The sequence below is a fragment of the Myxine glutinosa genome, chromosome 5 (genome assembly GCF_964187855.1).
Source record: "Myxine glutinosa chromosome 5, kmMyxGlut1.1, whole genome shotgun sequence".
Taxonomy (NCBI): Eukaryota; Metazoa; Chordata; class Myxini; order Myxiniformes; family Myxinidae; genus Myxine; species Myxine glutinosa.
Window position 1 is genome coordinate 70,315,367 of NC_136265.1, and position 15,394 is coordinate 70,330,760.

At 49.4% G+C, this 15,394-nt stretch overlaps 1 protein-coding gene across 2 annotated transcripts in view; it reads left to right on the top strand.

Annotated features, from left to right (window-relative positions):
- LOC137418432 (uncharacterized) overlaps positions 1–15,394 on the top strand; it is a 56,486-nt gene that overhangs the window by 36,784 nt on the left and 4,308 nt on the right. For both annotated transcript variants that reach the window (XM_078778166.1, XM_078778167.1), the window contains exons 6-8: positions 4,651–4,853; positions 5,046–5,205; positions 5,885–5,991. In XM_078778166.1, coding sequence (XP_078634292.1) covers positions 4,651–4,853; positions 5,046–5,205; positions 5,885–5,991 — 470 coding nt within the window. The remainder of the gene's footprint in view (positions 1–4,650; positions 4,854–5,045; positions 5,206–5,884; positions 5,992–15,394) is intronic.

Consider the following 15,394-nt stretch of genomic DNA (forward strand, 5'->3'; position numbering starts at 1 on the left):
TGACCAAGGCTGTGAGTGGAATGGGTGTACCTGGGTGTGTAAGGAAAGGTACGAGGAGCATGGGCACGGCTGGATGTGTGAGCAAGGAACGGGCTGCGGGGTGTAAGCGTCCAGGTGAAGCATCGACGTTAGACGGGGTAGAGTTTAGAACGACTTATAGCCGAATCGGGCCCTCGGTGCGTGCTGGGCCTCGCTTTGAACGGCCGCGTCCGTGCTCCACTAGGCGGAGCGGGCAGCCCGATAGAAAGGGTCGTCATGGCGACCACTTTTTGTTGAGGCATTCCGGCAGGTCGAGATCGAGCCATGGGATGGCTCCGTGCCGAGATGGTGCGTGGGATCTCGGCCCGGGTAAACCTCCTTCCCTGCACCGAATGCGGGACGCATCCAGCCGCTGGCACAGAACAACCCGCATTCATGGCTTGGCTTTACGAAGCCGGGCTTTGGACAGGAATTGGCGCACCGAGAGGTATTAGTGAGTCGACTGGGTGATGAGGTTAGTGTTTTGGACCCAAAATTAGAGAAAAACAAAATTTGATGATTGGCAGTAGTGATTGGCAGATGATGAGTAGGATTGGCAAATTTTTGATTGGTGGAAATTTGATGTGCAAAATTGGTAGTGAGCGATGGGCCCGGTGGGTAAGGGGGGGCATCCCTGCCACCCTTCCCATGGTGGGGCAAAGGAGCAATAGCTTATGGGGTGTATGGCAGTGAAAACTAGCCCGGGTGGGTTAGGTTAAATTGATAGGGCTCTAGAAGATGACATTAGGTGACGTTAAGGTTAGTTAGTGACTGATACCTGTAGTGGGGACGCAGGTAGTTTAGTGTGGATGATAATGACGTGGGAGCGCAATAGTTTAAAGGGACGACTGGGAAGCGCAAGTTTCAGAAGGGAGTAGTTAGCTGAGATGATGCCGTGTGTGTGAGAATTGAACAGGTGTGATTGCACAGGTGTGCAACTGGACAGGTGTGTGGAGCAGTGTGTGAGTAATGAGTGTTGTGGATCAGCGCGAATGCGCTTGGGGAGAGAAGGGTGCAGGTGGCACCAGGTGTGAGAGCACAGGTGTGCAAGTACAGGTGTGTGGAGAGAGTTGGAGTAAGTGGTACGGAGTGGTGTGCATGGTGCGAAGGTGTGAATGGGGGAAGAGTGGACCCCCATCACGGATACCCGGGGCGGGTAGTGTAAGTGTTAGGTAGAGGGTACAGGTAAATTGTGGTTGGATATTGGCATTTGTGGTGCGGTTGCAGAATGGTGTTGTGGATGGGTGCATTAGTGTTGTGGAAATGGCTGGGCGTGTAGCCTGTTAGTGTGTGTAGTTGGTTGGGCACTCCACCACTGTGAGGATGTCGGCCAGGTGAGGCCGCAGGTGGGCTCTGGGAGCCGGTAGTTGTGAGTGGGTGCCTGAGGATCCCGGGTGTGGATCGGGCAGCCCAGTGCCAGAGAGGGCACCGAGTGGGGAGAGCGCCAGAGGGCCTTCCCCAGGTAGTTAGGTTAGGGTAAGGAGCAGGTAAGCTCGGAGGCAACTGCAGTGGTGGAGGTGTGCAGGTGGGTAGACCCGCTGGGAGAGGTACACGCCACAGCCCAGAAATTGTGCGAGGGCACCGGGAGATGAATCGGGGGAGTGAGACCCCAAATTGAAAAGCACCACAGTTTGGCCAATGGGAATTGGTTTTTAGAACCCATAGTGTAAGAGGGCCAATGGTTTGGCCGGAGAAAGACCCCGGGTAGTGTAAAGTTGTTAAAGTCATTTAGGAAATAGTTAGGATTGATGAGCCTGTCGCACCATACGCAGCCACTTACCTGTGGTGATGATGATGACTCCACACCTGTGTTTTCTTTGTTTGTGGTGCAGGAAATAAGGACTGCTGTTGGATTTGTGAGACGCATCACGACGTGGATGAGACATTGGGGTGATTCCATCTCTCCCTCCCTAGGAGGGACTGATGATGAATTGGTAATGGCAAATTTTGATGTGCAGTTGGAGATGGCAAATTTTGATGAGAGTTGAAAATGGCAAATTTGATTGGTTAGGAGGGAGAGAAGACGAATTTGGTATATGGGAGGAACGGGGAAGACAGTAGGGATGTTTGTTGATTTGTAAAGTAGATGTTTATGGGTAGTGTTGTGTTTTGTGGATACAGTAAGGGGTAAGGGAGGGGCCATGTAGGTTACCTGGTGGGGGGGGGGGGGGCGTACGATAGGAACGTACCTGTCTCACCTGGTTCCCATGTGCCCCCAGTGTGCATCATCTTGTATTGCGTGCACTTTTGCGCCCTTACCACCTTACTCACTTGTCTGCTTCTTTTGTCTCCCACCTCCGAGGATCTGGCTTTGGGGCAGAGAGAGAGGAGAGAGAGGTGCTGGCTCCGCAGTTGTGGGCCTGCACTTTCGCTGCTTGCTGCTTGGATCGATACACCATATGGACCGCAATGTTTGTGGCCACCCACAATGGACCGCAGCTCTTTTGCGGCCAAGCACCACCCGTGGATGGACCTATGGGTCAACGTGACACCTATGCCATACAGGTGAACCACTTATAGTTGGCCCCTGACGGCCACAATACAGAAATGGACGCGGTTGGCGCCTTTCTTTATTTTTTTGAAAGAGGCGAGAACACCAAGTGCACCACACGAAGGCAAGACCAGCGGCAGAACATCGGCCGGCTGTGACACCACCGGTGATTCATAAACACTTTATTGGTGCACCGGATGGTGCTGACTGTGTGATGGGGTGGTGCTTTTGGTGCTGGGAAGGGGTGCTCTGCACATTATTAAAGGCCGTAAGGCCACAGAGCACTCGTGGGTTGGTGTATCGATGCTGGCATGCGTGCTCTCTCTATGCATAACATCTGCATGTGTTCCTCCAAAAACAGGTCCTGGATCGTAGTGTAAATAGCAGCGTAGTCGTGTAAATAATGCTCCCTACCGGCTGTATGTTTAGTTTGCGAATTCTTTCCGGATTCGGTTATCCTGTGGGTGTGTTTCTGAGAGGAGAAGGGTGCAACGTCGCAGGGGGACATATTTACTCATTTGTGAATATCTGTAAAACTGTCGCACTCAGGGTAGAGTTAATAGTAGAGGGAACTACATCTGAGTGCCACACTAAAATAGGTAAAAATTTATCGGGTCGGGACGCCCCGAGGGTAGAGAAGGGTGCAATGTTGCGGATATGGGACTTGGCCTCAATATCCGCTTGTAAATACTCCCCTATTTCCCCAATACTCCCCAACTATCCCCAAACCCCCATTCCCTAGTCCCATTGCCTGTAAATAACACTCTGTAGAACCGACCTTCCCCTTTTTCCCCCATTAAATGTCGTGCCCAGGTCCACCGCATCTCACGTAGACAACTTTCGGACATCTTGCTAGTTATTCTTAGTCTATGTCAGTTAAGGACTCGTTTCCATTAATTCTGACTCTTCGTTGCACCAGAATGTGATTATATGGCACCAGTAGTGAGTTTAGGACCTTCCCATACCTCCTCCCATCTTCTTCCCCAAACAACAACAACAACTACAGCTACAACAACAACTACAACAACGGCGCGCGGGGGGAGTGTGCGTCCTCACACCGGCTCGGTTAGCCGCCATGACCATGCGCTCCACGGGGTTACCACGAAGGGGCTCCCTGTCAGCCCCTCGTCAAGGGCGGAGCCGGTAACCCCCCCGCACGCACCCAATGAGAAGCAACGAGCCGATTCCATCTGGGGCGGAGCTAACGAGCCGAGGGCGTGTCACTCCCCGCCGGATATACGCGGCGACTTACCGGATGTGAGGTCAGATGCGCCTGAACTACGGAGAGCAGAGGAAGCCACCGCCACCCCCAGCGCGACGATACCTCCCCGCATCTTTGGACCGGACCGAACCGGGTCGATTCTGCCCTGAGCCCAGGTGCACCTGGAGCCATCGCTACCCGCCTTTCCTTGCCATCAATCCCCGTGTGAGTCAGCCTTGTCCCGTTTATCTGTCGTCTGTTGGGGTTAATATAAGTGTGTCTAAGTGCCTGTCTTTCTATGATGTCCCTCTTGTAGTTGTAATCTAACCTTCCGCCTTAATATAACCTCCTCCGGAGGTCTTGAGAACTGAACCCTTGGTGTCGTGTCATTTTAATCCAGCCGTGTGTCTTTTCCTTCATTGACCTAGCGTAGCGCGACTCGGCAACGTTCGAGTATAATCGGGTAACTTGTGCAGACGTGGTCATACCAAACCGCTCGGTAAACTAACATCCACAACCGCGTCTGTAACAATATATATATATATATATATATATATATATATATATATATATATATATATATATATATATATATATATACATATATATATATATATATATATATATATATATATATATATATATATATATATATATATATATATATATATATATAGTATATATGTATATATATGTATATATAAACATGCATTTTAAACATAATATCATTTGACAAGCTTATTGTACTGCCAATTTGTTTTTGAAGTTTCAAAAGTAAAAAGGAGAATGTTATTTTTCTTTTTGGTCTAATGTTATTGCAGGGAGTGCTTGTTAATCTCACAATTTCATACCCTTGGCTTGATGTCGCATCTAAATTATTTCTGCATTCTGTTGTGCTATTTTAAGACTTCTAACTGTTTCAAATGTATTATTGTGACAGATTTTCAGGTGAGAGTGTTAATGAAACTCAACAAAATATTGGACAATCAGATTGAGCAGACATCAATGCTACGGATGTTGGTCACACAACAAGACCACCTGAATGAGGTTGAGGATATCCTTGCAGAGCCTGTTAACACAGAACAGCAGCTGATTGCTTTGTGCGATAGGATCTCCAAAGAGAAGACTTTTAAAAAGCATTTGGTATGTATGCATCACATATTGATGTAAATACTTTGTTACACATTTCCATGGAAACAGTGAGTGCCACAATTTGTGTGGGACACCTTTTTCTGAGCTATTAAACTCTAAATTTGGTAAGTTGACACAATTGGTAGCCAAGGTTAGTCATCAAACTTGTAACCCATGGTGACATTTCGTATTTTTCTTCTTCAGATTGCATATCTTGCCTCTTTGGGTGGTGCAGACCTTGGGGCAAGTGTGCGCCGGATGCTACGCCAAATCGGAACAAATGAACTTTGGTCCAGTTACAGTTTAAAAGGGAGAAAAGGGAAAAATAAGTTTGAGCACCTTCCCTTAATGAGATTGGTCATCGGTAAGTTGAACAACAAATTATTACCTCTACCACCAAAGTTGGATGGAGGTTATGTTTTCACCTCAATATTTGTTTGGCTGTCTGTCTGTTTATCTGTCTATGCGCAGGATATCTCAAAGTTTTGAGGGATTTGGCCGAAATTTGGTGGACAGTTTGGGTGTTCGGTTTCGGTGAAGATCCGGATCTGGATCCGAATACGAGAATTTTTAAAGTGATTCTTCACAGTTCAGTGATAGTGTCAAAAGCTATATATAATATGATATCTCAAAGTTGTGGACGAATTCGGACAAAACTTGATGGATGACTTGGAAAGGTGCCAAGAACAAGCCGATTCGATTTAAGTTCAGCTCTGGATCCAGTTCCGGCCTTTCAGTGAATACAAAACGTAAACTGTCAGCCTGGTCCCTCTTGTCCCTCTACCGAGTGCCGTTCTACTTTTTAGTGTGACAGAAATCTGAGAACCTTCCATTGTTTATTGCCTGTGGATGGGAGCAAACAATTAAGGTTCATGAGTTGAGGTGTGAGGTACAATGTACACTTCGTATTACAATGTGTTATAGCACCATAGTTCATCAGCAAATATTTAATTTTAGTTTTGTTCCCTGCATTCAATTTGGATTTGTTGATCAAATACACATTGTTATAAATATAATATTCATGTTACATTCTTTTCTTTTAGGAGCATGCATTAGAAATAATCCAAAGGTGAAAACAGCCGATATAGAGTCGGAGATTGGGGAAACCCTGAAGCATGCACCAGGCAAAGCAGGAGGGAAGAGCAGAAAGGTGAATGATATTCAAACATCATATTTGTCACATGCAGGAAAGGTGGTTTAAATATGTCACCTGCAAAACATTAATGTTGATTTCATTGTCGTGTGCTAATATATTCTGAACACAAACCAGTAATTATATAATTCACCATTCTCTGATGTAAAAATATTGTTATGAATTTGGTAGAGCAACATCTAGAGCTAGGTAGATCTGTATAGGTAGGTATTCGACTGTCGTGACAGGGACTCTACATGTAATAAGTTCTTGATATTTAGGCGTTTGTCGGGGTAAGATGTATGATTGTGGATCTACCTGGAGATTCGAGTGTTAAGTAGTGAGGGATTAAAGGTAACGCCCCTGTGAGTCTCACCTAGTAGTCAAACCTTTGTCCATTATGGCACTGCAAACCACATAAACATTAGTTAGGTCCTTAGCGCAACATTAAATAATTCCTTTCCCTGACGATGACTTCGGAACAAACGGACAGGAAACCAGGCCAAAAACACCGCCACAATTGGCCGCCACCGTTTACACCTCCAAGGCCTACAAACCTCGCCTGGCACGTGTTATAACACAAGGACCGCGGGGTCGGGGACGGGAGAGTGGAGTGATGCCGCAGAGGGTGTGACCTGGGCGAGCCGGCGAGTTGGGAGGCTTTTATTGGCTGAGGAGTGCGCCAATGTGACGTTATCGGCCAGAGATATTATCGACGGTCGGACGCCATTTTTGAGCACTTGGCAGTTGGCTGCCAGCACTCCCGCAGAGAGTCGAGTCGAGTGGAGTTCAAAGGAGTTCACGGCTTGAGAGGGTCCCGGTGCGATCCAGAGTTTGGAGAGTCCTTCCTGTCCCTGGTCAAGTGGAGTTCGTTTGCTTTGTGCAGCCCTGCGTTGGACCTTTGGAGCAAGGGAGCTCATGGTGTGGGTGTGCCGTTGAACCGACGAGGCCTGGTGGCGCTCGGAGGCGGACGGAGAGGGCCGCGGGGCCGTGTTACACTGAAGACGAAAGGAGCCAGATAAGCCCGAGTTCCGCGTTTACACTTTACATGACGAGACGTTATTTTCGTTTTCATCTCCCTCGTATCGTGTTTGATATCTGTTGTGTGTGGGATCCCAATTTAGGCTTATTAGAGTTATTAGTATTACCGGCGCGTGCTTTTTCACTGTCTACTTTTCATGAATAAATCCTTGTATTATTTTCTATATATATCTGAACGCAGTTTCCTGTTGGATTTTAATAGATAAGGCGGCGGAGCTTTGCTGTGTCCCGTCCCGTGCGCGAAACAATCTTCCGGAAGGCGGATGTCGGAGATTGACGAGATGGAGGTACGCAGCGAGGCTTCCGTCAGCGTCGGGAGTGAGCCGGAAATGGGGGAAATGGAGGATAGCGTTGGAACCTCCCCCGCCGCTGGGACGGCCCCGATAGATCTCCAGACCATAGTAAATTTAATAAATGCTCAGAGGGCCGATAGTGAGTGTGCCAGTCGGGAATTGAATGACAAAATTGATGGGCTGGAAAATAAAATGAGTAATGAGATGGGACAAATGAAAAGTGGGTTGGAAAATAAAATGGAGGGAATGAGTAAGTAGATGGGAGAAATGAAAAACAAAATGGATTCCCAGGGGAATGAATGGAGGGAAGGAATGAAGGATATGAGTGACCAAATTAATGGATTAAAAGGGGAAATGAATGCTCAGAACGAGCAATTGGAGAACAAAATTAATGCCCAAACCAATAACATGGAGGGGCAAATGGATAGATTAAAGGAGGGTTTGAAAGAACAGATCGAAGGGATGGACAGCAAAATTGAGGGATTGGCGGGAAAAGTGAATGAACGAATGAATGAACAAATGAAAGAGAGGAATGAAAAATTGGAAGGAAAAATTGGGGAAATGGCACAACAGCTGGGGAAACGAATTGATGGCATCGAAGGGAGTGTAAAAAACCAAATTACGGGCAGACTGGGGGAATTGGAGGATAAAGTAGAAACTAGGGGGGGGGGGGGAGATGGAAAAAGCCATAGGGGTGGCAAGTGAATCGATACGGACAGAATTAATGTCAAAAATAGAGGAGGGCGTGACCCAGGCTGTCCGAAAGGGGGAAGCGTTGGAGGGTCGAATTGATAAAGCAAATGGGGACCTGGAAGGCTATCGGGGCCGGGTGGATGCCAGAATGCTACAGCAGAGTGAGGAATGGGGACTGCTCAACCGACAGGGGGGCAAATTGGCCGAGGAGGTGAGAGGGTTGGAAACCCGCATAAAAGAGCAGGAGCAAGGGTTAATTGAGAAAGGCCCGTGGGGGCCACAAATGGATAATGAAAGGGTGAGTGATTTTATGCAGGAGCGACTGGAGACCTGGGACAATACCATCAAGGAGGAGGTTGGTCGGGTTCAAGAGAGCCTGAGGGAAGAGGTGAGTAGGTCGGTTAAACATCTTCAGGATCAGATTAAGGTGACCCAGGAGACCCTCACCACGAGCCACATTTGGACACCAGAGGCTCCGAAACGGAATACCCAGTTGGGGTGGGGGGGGGGGGTGATTTGGCCCCGGACTGGATTTGGACAGAGAGGAATCAGGGAATAGAGTCTCTGGAAAAACAATCCCCCTCGTACATTTTGACGGATCAGGGAGCCTCGAGGCTTTCCTGACACAATTTGAGTGCGTGTCTCAGCTCAATGGTTGGGGAGAGCGGGAGCGCATGGGGAATCTGGTGGCGACACTGCGGGGGTCAGCCGCAGACGTGTTAAACATAGTCCCAGAGGGAATATTGACCAGCAAGGCCATCTGTGAGGCCTTGAATAACAGGTATGGGACAGGCGCAAGGTGCGACCTGGTCAGGGCACAGTTGCTGCATCGCAGGCAAAAGCCTAACGAGACGTTGCAGGAGCTGGCCCAGGATATATACCAATCTGTGAGGATAGCATACAGGGACCTACCAGCACAGGCGTGGGACAAGCTGGCGATAGAAAAATTTATGGCGGCTCTCCCTGATCCCGAGGTCCAGACGTTGGTGGAGTTACAGGACCCACCCACGGTGCACCGGGCAGCGGAATGCGTGGCGAGACTGACCTTTTTGAGAAGGTCGAACCGCGCATCGGAGAGGGCACCTGTGACGGTACGGCAGGCCGAAGTGCGGGATCAGGAAAAGCCAGAGGATGACATAGGGCGAATGTTAAGGGGAATCAGCCGCCAGCTGACAAATTTGACCGGGGGAAAATTTGCAGGGAGCGAGTCACGACAGTTTGGTCCAGGTTGGCCATCGGGACGGCCTGATTTTTATCGGGCTGGGCCGGGAGAAAGGGGTGCTCCGCCTGGCTACTAGAGGGGTCCGTTCTTGGGGACTTGTTTTAGATGTGGGAGAAGAGGGCACAGTCAGAGGAATTGTCGGCAACCCTATGGGCCCCCACCTCCTGACAGGCTTCGCAGCCCAGAAAGGAGGGGGCCCCCAGTAGGTCCACAGGCGCCAGACAGAGGACCACCACCTCGGCCTGGGCCAATAGCAATAGAGTGTGCGGGAAACTAGAACGAGCCAAGCATATGGGCCATGCTCGGCTGGCATGTGTATGGCAAAGCATCTTTCTTTGGTGAGGTTAGTGAAATGTGAAAAATGTTTGGCAAGGGTAATCTGTGGGTTAGATGGAAATTTAAGGGTGGATTTTGAAATGTCATGGTGGACACTGTACAGTGACGCCATTATTGATCCAGGTGTGTAGACCAAAGTGTTGGAGGCTGTGAAAAAAATTAATAAGGTAGCAGGACACAGCTTCAACTGGTTGCGGGGGCAACTGTGCTGATATTTGGGACGTGGGGTTATGGGGATGTAGTTGTGTAGCCTGAGGGTCAACGTGGTGCTGTGCATGTCCGAGGTGTGTGGACCATGTCTTCTGGGTGGGTCTCCTGGTGGAGCATGGCTGTTGACTGGACCTTGGTGTGGTCAAGTGTGGGTGAGCACTGGGGGGGCTGCAGTTCTGTAGTCGGACTGGGGGATGATGGGGAGGTGCAGGGGACGTGGCTGTGGGGATGCCACGCACTGCGACCGTGCCCCCCAGGGCCGAGGTTGTGTGTGCGGTACTGTGTGTTGTGGCAGCAAGTGCTCACCACATTGGCCAGCTGGGGCTGGTGCAGCTGTGTTCCTCGCAAGGGGGCCGAAGGATGGATGGTGGGTCGCACCCTTATGGACACTCGTGGGCCATGTTGGCGTTTTGACTGCTCACCTTGTCCCGGTGACCCTTGCACGGTAGAGGTGCAGAGCTGTCGTGGCCACAGGTAGTTGTGTAGCGATGATCACCGTTGGATGTGGATCCACATACCTGCCAGTGTAGTGGGGACAAAAGAGAAATTTGGAAGTATTTGGTAGGCCCAATGTGAAATTTTGGGAATTGTATGGGTGGATTGCACTTTGGACCTGACCAACCTGTAACTACCTGCACTTGAGGTGAGTGTTTTAAGGAGTACTGTCCCAGGCTTCAGGACTTGCTTTGGAGATTGGGGACATGTAATTTGGAGTTAGGAGGCAGGTGAGAGTGATGACATGGCCGGTGAGGGGATGGAATGGGGGCCACACAGTGTCTTGTGGGTGGCGTATGTTTTTGTGTTGTGGTTATGTGTTTTGATGTGGTCGTGAGGTTGGAAAAATATGAGCGAGTGGTGATTATTGAGTTTTGAAATGCGTTTTGAAAATGGAAATGTGTAATGATTCAATGATTTGAACTGTGAATGGGATTTCACATGTAGCAGGTCATGGCAAACTTTGAAACGCCTTTTGTACTACCATCATCTATGAATTGTGCTGAGTTGTGTGGAGAATTGAATGGCAGTGGGGGAGGAAGTGTGTTTTGGGGTCTTGTGGGTGGGGAAGGTGTGTGTCCCCGCAGGTACAGAGCAAGCTCTGCGGAGCGATGCCTGCGGGCCCCCCTCTGCGGCAATTACCCCTGGCAGCCGGTGGTAACTGGAAATTGGAGCTCGTTGGTGGAGGGTCTGGTTGGGCGCCGTGGGGTGAGGAAGTTCCCCGGTGACCCGTGTTGCTGCGCGGAAGCAGGAGGCAAGGAGCCTGGTGTGTGTGGAGACCCTCACCGGCGAGGTAACGGCGGAAAGGGGCTGTTGGGCTGTCACGGGGCCAAGAGGTAAAGGGGGGGGGGGGGGGGGCAATGAACTTGTAAGTCGGTTGACTTGTTTTTGGGACTGCGGGCACCACAGCCTGATGCGCCCCCACCATCTTTTTGTGTGGTACCTCCCCGCTGCCTAGTTGAGGAATGCACACACACGCGAATGACATCAATGCCATGGTCCTGCAGGGGGGTGTATTGAAATAAGTGCTTTGTTGACTTTTGAAATGCCTTGATGATTTTTGGAATGAGGATGAGCGGTTAAGGGGTCTGTGTTGCATGAATGTGGGCGAAATCCACCGAGCCATGTCACTCACCTGCAACATCTGGACAGGGCCCGTGGAAATTGAGGGGGTGCATTGGAATGGCCCCGCAGGTAAGGTTGTGTCTTGTGGCATCCACCGGGGGACGCGGTCTGTAGACCGGGGTATGTACAAGGGCTAGAGTTTTGAGTTTTTGTAAGATGGTTAAGTTTGTGGATAAGGTAGGAGTTTTGGTGTGTTGTTTGTTCCTCCCTCCGCAGGAACAATGAAGAAAATGTACATACTTGCATGATGGTTAAGGGGTTTAGCATGTTAAGGAAGTGTAGGTAGGTAGTCCGACTCACTTCCCACAGCCCTTCCTGATTTATTTCATAGGTTAATTAAGTATGTGACAGTAAGTGTTAAGGCTGGAATGGTAGCGCCTGCGGTGAACCTTGCAGGAGCTACGGTTCCAGGGGGAGGGCTGTGTTATGAATTTGGTAGAGCAACATCTAGAGCTAGGTAGATCTGTATAGGTAGGTATTCGACTGTCGTGACAGGGACTCTACATGTAATAAGTTCTTGATGTTTAGGCGTTTGTCGGGGTAAGATGTATGATTGTAATAATAATAATAATAATAATAATTCATTTATTTTGTATAGCGCTTTTCCAGAAGCCCAAAGGCGCTTTGACAGAGTGGAAAACATAATGCATAGCAATACATGAAAACAACAATTGCAAAAAGACAAGAATCAATAGGGAAATATTTAAAGCAAAAGGAGGGAGAAGGAGAAGGATAAGAGATAGTCAGGGGTTAAATGCTGTGGGTTGAATGTTGAATGCAGTGTTGAACAGGTGGGTCTTTAGTGATGGTTTGAATGTGGTGAGTGAGGAGGAGTCTCTGATGGTGTGAGGTAGTGAGTTCCAGAGGGTGGGAGCAGCGATGGAGAAGGCCCTGTCCCCCCAGGATCTGAATTTGGTCCGGATGGAGGGGGTCAGGAGGTTGGTACCAGCAGAGCGGAGGTTGCGGGTGGGAGTGTGTCTGGAGAGGAGGTCAGCCAGGTAGGATGGGGCCAGGTTATGGAGGGCTTTGTATGTCAAGAGGAGGATTTTGTACTGGATTCTCTGGGGGATGGGGAGCCAGTGAAGCTTGTAAAGGACGGGGGTGATGTGGTCACGGGTCCGGGAATGGGTGAGTAGACGGGCAGCGGAGTTCTGAATGTATTGGAGTTTATTGGTGATTTTTGAGGGTGAACCATAGAGGAGGCTATTGCAGTAGTCCAGACGGGAGGTGATGAAGGCGTGGATGAGGGTTTCTGCAGCCGTGGAGGAGAGGGATGAGCGGAGACGGGCAATGTTTTTCAGGTGAAAGAAGGCTGACTTTGTGATCTGTTTAGTGTATTTGTCGAAGGAAAGGGTTTGGTCAAAGATGACGCCAAGATTCCGGATGTGAGGGGAGGTGGATACTGGGATACCGTCGATGTTGAGGGCAAAGTTATGGGTGGATTTTGTGAGCGTTTTTGGGCCAATGATGATTATTTCAGATTTATCACAGTTAAGCTTGAGGAAGTTGATTTGAAGCCAGGATTTTATTTCAGTGATGCAGTTTGTCAGGATAGAGTGGGTGTCGGTGGAGACGGACTTGGTGGAGATGAAAAGCTGGATGTCATCGGCAAAGCAGTGGAATTGGAGACCATGACGGCGGATCAAGTGACCGAGGGGGGACAGGTAAAGGATGAAGAGGAGGGGGCCAAGAACTGAACCTTGGGGGACACCTTGGGGGAGGGGAGCAGTGGGGGATTTGCAGTTATTGATGGAGATGAACTGGCGTCTGTCAGAGAGGTATGATTTAATCCAAGAGAGGGCAGTGCCGGTAACGTTAAAGGTGGATTCAAGTCGGGTGAGGAGGATGGTGTGATCGATGGTGTCAAAGGCAGCGCTGAGGTCGAGGAGGACGAGAATGTTGAGGTTGCCAGCGTCAGAGGAGAGGAGAAGGTCGTTGGTGATTTTGAGGAGAGCAGTTTCAGTACTGTGGTTGGAGCGGAATCCGGATTGGAATGTTTCATACAGGTTATTGGCAGAGAGATGATGTTTGAGTTGAGTGGCTACAGCGCGTTCCAAAACTTTTGACAGAAAGGGTAGGTTGGAGATGGGTCTGAAGTTGTTTAGGGTGTCAGGGTTTAGACCAGGTTTTTTTAGAATGGGGGTAACAGCAGCAATTTTGAGGGAAGGTGGGACGATGCCTGTAGACAGGGAGGAGTTTATTGTTGCAATGATAAGTGGAGAGAGAGCAGGGAGGGAGGCCTTGACAAAGCTGGAGGGGATGGGGTCAAGAGTGCAGGTGGCAGTTTTCATTCCTATGAGGAGTTCAGAGAGGTCAGTAGGGGAGATTGGGGAGAACCGAGACAGGGGATGGCAGGACAAGGGGGGGCAGGTGGTTGGAGGGGGAGCAGGTGCGGCGGTGGTCAAGCTGTTGTAGATGTTGTCTGTAGATTGTGGATCTACCTGGAGATTCGAGTGTTAAGTAGTGAGGGATTAAAGGTAACGCCCCTGTGAGTCTCACCTAGTAGTCAAACCTTTGTCCATTATGGCACTGCAAACCACATAAACATTAGTTAGGTCCTTCGCGCAACATTAAATAATTCCTTTCCCTGACAATGACTTCGGAACAAACGGACAGGAAACCAGGCCAAAAACACCGCCACAATTGGCCGCCACCGTTTACACCTCCAAGGCCTACAAACCTCGCCTGGCACGTGTTATAACACAAGGACCGCGGGGTCGGGGACGGGAGAGTGGAGTGATGCCGCAGAGGGCGTGACCTGGGCGAGCCGCCGAGTTGGGAGGCTTTTATTGGCTGAGGAGTGCGCCAATGTGACGTTATCGGCCAGAGATATTATCGACGGTCGGACGCCATTTTTGAGCAGTTGGCACTTGGCAGTTGGCTGCCAGCACTCCCGCAGAGAGTCGAGTCGAGTGGAGTTCAAAGGAGTTCACGGCTTGAGAGGGTCCCGGTGCGATCCAGAGTTTGGAGAGTCCTTCCTGTCCCTGGTCAAGTGGAGTTCGTTTGCTTTGTGCAGCCCTGCGTTGGACCTTTGGAGCAAGGGAGCTCGTGGTGTGGGTGTGCCGTTGAACCGACAAGGCCTGGTGGCGGACGGAGAGGGCCGCGGGTCCATGTTACACTGAAGACGAAAGGAGCCAGATAAGCCCGAGCTCCGCGTTTACACTTTACATGACAAGACGTTGTTTTCGTATTCATCTCCCTCGTATCGTGTTTGATATCTGTTGTGTGTGGGATCCCAATTTAGGCTTATTAGAGTTATTAGTATTACCGGCGCGTGCTTTTTCACTGTCTACTTTTCATGAATAAATCCTTGTATTATTTTCTATATATATCTAAACGCAGTTTCCTGTTGGATTTTAATAGATAAGGCGGCGGAGCTTTGCTGTGTCCCGTCCCGCCATTCCGCGCGTTTAACTTTAGTTTAAGTGTTTGATTTGGAATCCGCTATTGAGTTCTCGCCTCGGGACTTAAAGCCTCGCAATTGGCCATCCGCAACTGTGGTGTTAATCGCGGTTGCGTGACAATATGATAAATATCTGACCCCCTTCAAAACAATAAAAAGTCGATGGTATTCATTCATTCACTTAGCACGCACAATCAAATTGGTGAGGGCCAACTCCTCTGTTTTTGACGGGTTTTTTATTTGATGCAATATGGCCGCCAAACTACGTGGGTGATGACATCATAAATTTAGATCATGTAACCCTTAGATACGCCGAGTCAATAAATCACAATTTTTTTTTTGTGTTTCTTTTGGTATAAAAGATCGAGGCTCGTGTCGGAGCTAACGTCACAAAAAGAGCAAACGGACACACAAAACATACAATAAAAAGAGCAGGAGACAAGATGGGGAGAGGGAGAGGGAAGCACACAAACACAACAGCAGAGAACAGGGACATCAGAAAATCTGTGGGAGGGAGTGGGCTTGGGCGGAGGAGGCATGGGAACGCGGAGGGGAGGGGGGAGGGGTGGGAGAGGTATAAAACACATGGACACTGCTAGAACT